The 7,379-nt window shown below is 33.0% G+C and overlaps 1 protein-coding gene across 1 annotated transcript; it reads right to left on the reverse strand.

Annotated features, from left to right (window-relative positions):
- On the reverse strand, positions 1–6,824 carry LOC113392760 (cytochrome P450 4C1-like). The gene is made up of 9 exons (XM_026629326.2): positions 6,641–6,824; positions 3,949–4,061; positions 3,403–3,493; positions 3,109–3,294; positions 2,463–2,836; positions 1,966–2,034; positions 1,617–1,785; positions 357–536; positions 1–160 (listed from the first exon to the last, which is right to left on the reverse strand). Exons 1-9 carry the CDS (start codon positions 6,792–6,794, stop codon positions 3–5), a joined length of 1,494 nt encoding a protein of 497 aa, XP_026485111.2. The 5' UTR covers positions 6,795–6,824; the 3' UTR covers positions 1–2.
- Between the last annotated feature and the right edge of the window lie 555 nt (positions 6,825–7,379).

Here is a 7,379-nt window from a genome sequence, read left to right on the forward strand (position 1 = left end):
TACTATCTCGCACGAAATTGAACGTATATCGGGTGTACGGTACGTAGTACAACATCAGATTTGAAAACGAGATCTGAAGGTTTGGTCACGGGCACCACGCGAAACTTCCTGAGTAGTGCACACATCACTGTCTTCATCTCCATCATGGCAAACTTCTGGCCTAAAAACACATCATAGATAAGCTAAAGCTTCCAAATATAAAACCTCATTGTTTTTTGGCCAACTCATAGAAAACAATGAAACAATTAAAATATCAACGGATACTATCGGATTACATTGTTTAGATTTATTATATGAGATATATTAGGTTAGTCATAATTACAAAAGCGTTAGTCATATTTATCTATTATAAATACCTATACAATTCCGGGGTCCAGCGCTGAACGGTACATAGGCAAAAGGATGTCTCTTTGCACAGTTCTCTGGGAGAAATCTTTCAGGAATAAAACGCTCGGGTTCCGGATACAAATCAGCACGGCGATGCAAATCGTAAATGTAGATTAAACAAGTAGTATTCGCAGGTACTGTGTAGCCACCTGAAATAAAATATTTTATAAATCATCCATGTTTGGATTTCCAGGCAGAAGAACCCGTATTGGGGTTTTGATTAAGCCTGGTATCTGTTACACCACCAGTTATTCTACCGAGAAACAGAAATCATTTTCTGTGATCCGATTTGAATGGTCAGTGGGTCACGTACCAATATTATTATTGTCACAAGGGACATAACATATAGTATGCCATGGTTAGCGGCGTATTGATGTAACATGTAGTTATTATAAACTAAAGTCGAATATGAGGATGTCTAGTAACGGATATGCATAACATAGTAAAAACCCTTAGTCACTCCAATCAAATATTACATTGTTGCTGGTTTTACTTGTCGCCGTTCATAATTAATACGCTACCGTAACGTCTTAATCTACGTAAGTATTTGTTGCCTGTGTATCATTAAGATATTTTATTTTGTAGTATAGCAAGGCGGACGGGCTAATGAGCCACTCGACACTAAATAGTCACCGTCGTTCATAGACATTGGCGCTGTAGAAGTACATGTTCAATACGCTTACACCCTTGGTACCAAAGATGTCACTTGTCCGGCTAGTTACACTGGCTCGCTCATCCTTCAAACCGAAATATACATTTCTATACATTCATCAGTGAGTGGTGGGCGATAACCTATAACCCTACCACCAAATGAAAGACCACCAGGACTTTTCTATTTATTCTTATTTTATAGGAGGTGTGTCTCGATACATCCATAATGTATGCAACACTGCCATACCATAAATCCTATTATCTACTTGCTTTAGAAATTAGATTTTTATACGAACTGAAACATTGCATTGCATTTGGGAATTAACTTCTCGGAAATATTTTTTTCTGAAGAATATTTCTCTAGAAATGTATTTCTACCAAACCGCATTGGAGTAGTGTCGTGGAATTAGTTTCGAAGCTTCTCATTAAAAGAGAAGAGAGCCCAGCTATGGAACATTAGCATAATGTAACTTTACTTTTACTTTTTTTTTAATTGCTAGCCTTCGGTACTGATACCGACTCAGATATAATCTGAAGAGAGGTAATACTTATCCTAGGACGTCATTTTTTACCATTACCTAATACTGTGTCTTGTCTTAGGTATCTAGCAATAATAGGTGCGCTCGGATGCAACCTCAATGATTCCTTGATACAACATTCTAGATATTTCATTAGGTTCAAATCCTCTGTTGTCACTGCTCGATCTGTTTCACCAAAAATTTCACAAATCTCCGCATAAATTTTATCCTAAAAAAGACGTAATGTCACTTTTTATTTTTAATGAATTATAATATAATCATCGTCCTCCTGCCCTTATCCCAATTTTACTTGGGGCCGGCGCAGCATGTCTTCTTCCATACTTCTCTATCTGACGTCATGTCACATAAATATATATAAATATTAACATTTATTAAATGTTTTACTTACTTGGATTATTGGTTCATTAGCTAAAGTCATTAACATGAAAGTCATAGCGGTTGCGGTCGTGTCGTGACCCTATATTAAGAAAAAATAAAATATAAATTAATCATCATTAACATGAGTTTGAAACTGAAGCATGTATCTTAAAAATCCTTCCAAGTTAAGGTGTACAGCAAACAATTTTTTTATATATAATTTAATCCTATGTATATTTATATTTTCTTAATATCATCTTTATTTATATTAAGAAAATATAAATATATATTTAAGTTTGCAAATACTTTCGAGATTTTAGTGTAGAAATTAGTGCTACCAAGTAAGAACTAATTTCGTATATGTCGTGAAATATTAAAAACACACTTGCAGACATTTTCATGCATATATATTTTTTAAATTTTATAAGTATTATAGTCATATAACTTGCTGCCATCGTGTTTTGCGGTGAGTTTAAGTTTGCTCTTACAGGATAAGTCTTCAAGTTGAATTGATACTTTGATTCTTACCGCGAACATAAATGTGTCTACTTCTTCTCGGATGCCTTCGTGGTCTATGAGTCCAGATTTTTCATTTTTGAGAAGCAGATCCAACATTGCTAACTTTTCTTTATTATTGCACTCGCCATCGTTGTCGAATTGATTGAAGTTCCTCTCAGCCAAAAAGTTCCGCCTACTTTTTACAACACTATTAGTTAAGCCGTGTAAATATTTCACAGCAATATTTTCTTTTTTTGCCAGGCTAGTGAGCTGGTAAATAGGCTCTAAGTGCAACCATGGTGCCACTATTCTTTTCGTGAAACAATCACCTATGTCTTCTAATGATGAGAAATATTTGCTCATCAACGATTGCATATTTTCATGTGTGGACCCCATTGCTGTTTCTAAAAGTTTATTATAATATTTTAGGGTTTTGAGGCAAATGAGATAGAAATAATATTTAATGGTAATTCATCGTATTTCAAAACTATTTTCTGTTCTAGTCTAATTGCAAAATAAACCTTCAAATCACCTTATGCAAATATTTATTTAAATAGTTTTAGTTTTTTTGTAATGAAATGTATTCATAATTAACTCAGTTAAAGCCCTAACAGAGCAATAGCAGGAAATTAATATTGTGTTAACCCAAAATAAAAACATATAAATATAACCATACCACACATGATCCGTAGAGTCGTAGAACTCAAGAAAGGAAGTAAATTCGTTTGTTGTTTCCGAACCTCTTCCTGCACGACCTTCTGAAAATGTTCAGCCTCTTCTTTAAAGGTCACGAAATATTTTTGTAGGATGTTAAAATGGAATGCTTTTGTTAACATTTTTCTTCTTTGAAACCATTTTATACCTAAAAAATCTAATACATGCTACATAATTCAATCGAAATAAATTTTGTATCGCTAACTAAATTTCCTTGAAAACTCGAAATGTTTTAAGTATAATTTATATAACATACCATTGCTGACCAACAGCCCCTCTCGAAGCCAGTTCATAAGGTAGATGTATGGATGATCTTTGTAATTGTGCTCAGATCCAGATAGAACTATCTAGAAAGTCAAATCATAATAATTAGTAATATAAAGCAAATGAATAAGATCTACTGTTACCACGCTCCAATAAAACATACGTTGGAGATTCCCCGCCCGTTCGTCCAAAATAAATCTTTTTTTTACGTTAAGATTCTTTTAAAATTTTAAGCTATTGTGGCGCAAGAATTTACTTCCGAAAAATGATTAGAATTATATTAATTTAAGTTGGTTTATAGTATACTAAAATCCCTTAAATGTCAGTGTTGAGTTTATTAGAGTATATATAGATGAACTCTTCGGAGGACGATTGATCCAAACTCTGTTTTTAGATTTGATATTACAATAATTAATTTCGACCCATGATTTTTACAACCCCTTTAATAACATGAATACTTTATCATCCACAGGGAATTATTATCGGAGTTATATTATGTGTGTTTTTATTGTTCAAACAGTAGGCCTACTTATTTTACCTCAATATCCTGTGGATTGCTGATATTCACCATCCGAATAGCTAATGAAAGATGAATCTGATTAACATCTCCGTAATGTTTATTTAAGTATCGTTGATAAATAAACAGCTTTTCTGAAAAAAATAAAAAGTTTCAATATTGTTTTAGGTATGAGCTGATTTGAATTATCAATTTACTTCTTATTATTTTTTACCAAAAATATATTGTATTCCTATGCTAAGTCATTAAATTTTTAATAGTGAAGTAATAGTGGTTATGTACTACCCACTTATATATATTTAGGTCATACTAGATGAACCTGCGGCACTACCAGCGCGAAATTTATAAAACGCAAACTTCCAACCTCCGTTTTAGCCTCTTGGGGTGGAGTTTCGTAAAATCCGTTCTTAGCAGAAGACATCTGCTATGAGAAACCCACGTACCAAATTTCAAGTTTGTCGGAGTTATAGTTTCTGAGATTTCGTGATTAATCAGTGAGTAGTATTTCGCTTTTATATATCTATTTAAGTAGTAGGCATCTGATAACTTATCAATACATATGTATGTCGAATTGCTTTAAACGTTTTCGTTTACCAGTAATATTAGAGATAAAAAACGAATTATAAATTGAAATAAGTATAAAAAACAATATAATGGACAGTTAAATACCGGTAAATAATAATGACCGCTTATTTGCTATTGGCAGAAAAATGTTTAAGTGCTCCTAGTTAATATGTTTGTTTTTTTTTTACACAGACATCCAATTACGTATATTTAGGAACACTGAAAGTCATTCGACATTATTAACGTTGCATTGTTTATCAATCTAATGTATGCACCTAAAATTAAACTGACTCACTTTTTAAGCTGAGGTCGTTTTGCAGAACAATAACGAATTACAATTTGATACATTACAGATAAGCGTGCACTAACAGCTAATTAATTTATTAATTTAAGCAAAACAACTTAATTTGTACCCGTAATAATTATTGTCTTGTTTTTTTAATCTATTGTTTTAAAATATTATTTAAAATTTTAGGGTCATTTTCTTTTTGGAAGGCAAGGAAGCAATTTAATCACCTGATGCTAAGTACCTTCGAACTTCGGCATATGGCAAGTTTATACGACACTTTATACCGTCATTGCGGTGACGGCCATGTAATCTAAAATAATGTGTACCCTGTGCCTATAATTACACTCACTCAGCCTTCCAGCCGTAACATTACAAAACTGTGTAGTGCAATTAGTTGGAGGGTAATTCACCTAGGACTCTATGCAGTGGCGAACTAACCGGGAGGCGGAAGGGACGACTCGACCCGGGCCTTCAGTCTTGGGGGTCCCCAAATGAACCCGCGTTCCCCTAATCAAATCCTGACATAATTTCATCAAGATCAAAACACTACACTCTACAGCCATCTAGACTTTTTAAGCGGAACTAATTATACTTTTAACTGCGCTGAACGCGTCCAATACGATGGGAGTAACTCCGTCTTTGTAGGGGGTACTTCTCCAGGAATCCCTGAATGAATAAAGTGCAAATAATTCACTCTTCATTCACTACATTCTATTTATGTCAAAAAATAAACATTGGCCTCATTTAAAATATATTAAATTTAATTACGTTGATGATTAATAGTTTATTAGTGTGTACTGATATTTTCGCGAACGGATAAGACTTTTTTCAAATTAACGTAAACACTTATTTATACACACACAAATGTAAACTAAATAAAAAGCTTGTAAAACTAATTTTTTTTATAGCTGGGCCTCATTCTGCTTTACCGCTCCGTGCCTCTGACAGGCTTAGTCCGCCTCTGACTCTATGTAATCATTTTATATAGAACAATAACATAACATATGTTGCTTTGGAATATTATTTTAATAACTATGTGTTAAACGTTCAAGGGTCGCGTTAAATTTAAAAGTTCAATAAATACAGTTTTCATCGATAGTATGAAAATAAGCCAATTATTTAACAAAATTATTCTGATAAAATGAAATTCTTCAAAAAACATGACATAGTCTACATAGATATATTTTTTTGTAATTTAAGTTTTTAATTTCAGCATTATGTTGGACAAACCACACAAATTTTCTGTAAAAGCTAAAGAATTCATATTTATAGTCATTATTATCTTAGGTAATCTATTTTAAGTTTTTTTAACAATGATATTTAAAAAGTATAAATAATTTATCAAATATCTTGTATAGATATACAATCAAATAAAATTACACTATCTTTGTAAATATAATAATTTTTGTTGGTATCAATAATTTCACTCGACTATCAGATCACTATTTAAGAGATAATATATGACATTCGTCTTTTAGATACACATTTCAAATGCTTTATAATCAAAGGTCGTAGCAGCCTTATAAATATTATCTTTTTTGTTTAATAAGAAAACTTTAGTTTAAATAATCACTAACAATATTTATAACTAACATAATGCAAACACTTTATAATATTTTATAAAATATTGACACAAAGCTACAGAAAATTCATTAAAAATATGTATATCCAGGTTATGTAGAAAACTTATGCCTTGCTGTAAAAGGGCTATGTCAAAACAATTCCTTTGTTTAATGTTAAATAAACGTAAAATATTTCGATCAATTTATTATATTTCATATAGTTCTACAACATTTACTTAACAAGACGTTTAAATCAAAGAAACATAAACTCATTGAATAACTATTTAATTTAACATACCTGGCGTTTGAAAGTAACTTAGTATATTCCCAACTAAAGGCCAAGGTTTTGGTCCGGGTATTTTCCTAATAAGTCTTCCAGCTTTTCCGAATCGATAGTAAAGTTCTATCGTTACAAGTGCCAGTAGAACTGATACTATAAAGAAAAGCCACATGGTGCTGTGGTCTCGGTGATCCTACAATCAGTAATAACGAATCGGACAAGTTTTTCTCGTTTTTATTGAAACATTAAACAACGAACACCACGAACGAACGAACAGATACTCGAAGCGAATAACAGACAACGTGTTGCACTAAGGATACAATATCTTTGATTGTCATAAAATAATTTAAAGAAATTTATAGAAAATAGTTTAAATATGAGTTTTTGGTTGAGGGACCACTTCCTGCAACACCACAGGGCCCAGATCATAATGTTGAGGGCGAGGATGACATAGCTATTACAACAAGTAAGTACAGTGATCAACTGAGGAGCGCATTGGGGGATGCGATTCGGGAGTATTGTAACACTCCCGATGAGCTTAGGCCACGGTTGCCACGTTTGTCCATGACTAAACGGAATAGGGACCTAATGTGCACTCTGGATTCACTGCTCGCAGATTATTTTGGGAACAGTGAAAATCTCGAAGATGCGCACTCAATTCTATTTTGTGCGGCTGTTGCAGCATGTCGGTCAGTGCGCCGCACGATAATTGTTGACGTCACCATCCCTCATGACGAGAATCTCGTAAAGGCTGAGA

The sequence above is a fragment of the Vanessa tameamea genome, chromosome 10 (assembly GCF_037043105.1).
Source record: "Vanessa tameamea isolate UH-Manoa-2023 chromosome 10, ilVanTame1 primary haplotype, whole genome shotgun sequence".
Taxonomy (NCBI): Eukaryota; Metazoa; Arthropoda; class Insecta; order Lepidoptera; family Nymphalidae; genus Vanessa; species Vanessa tameamea.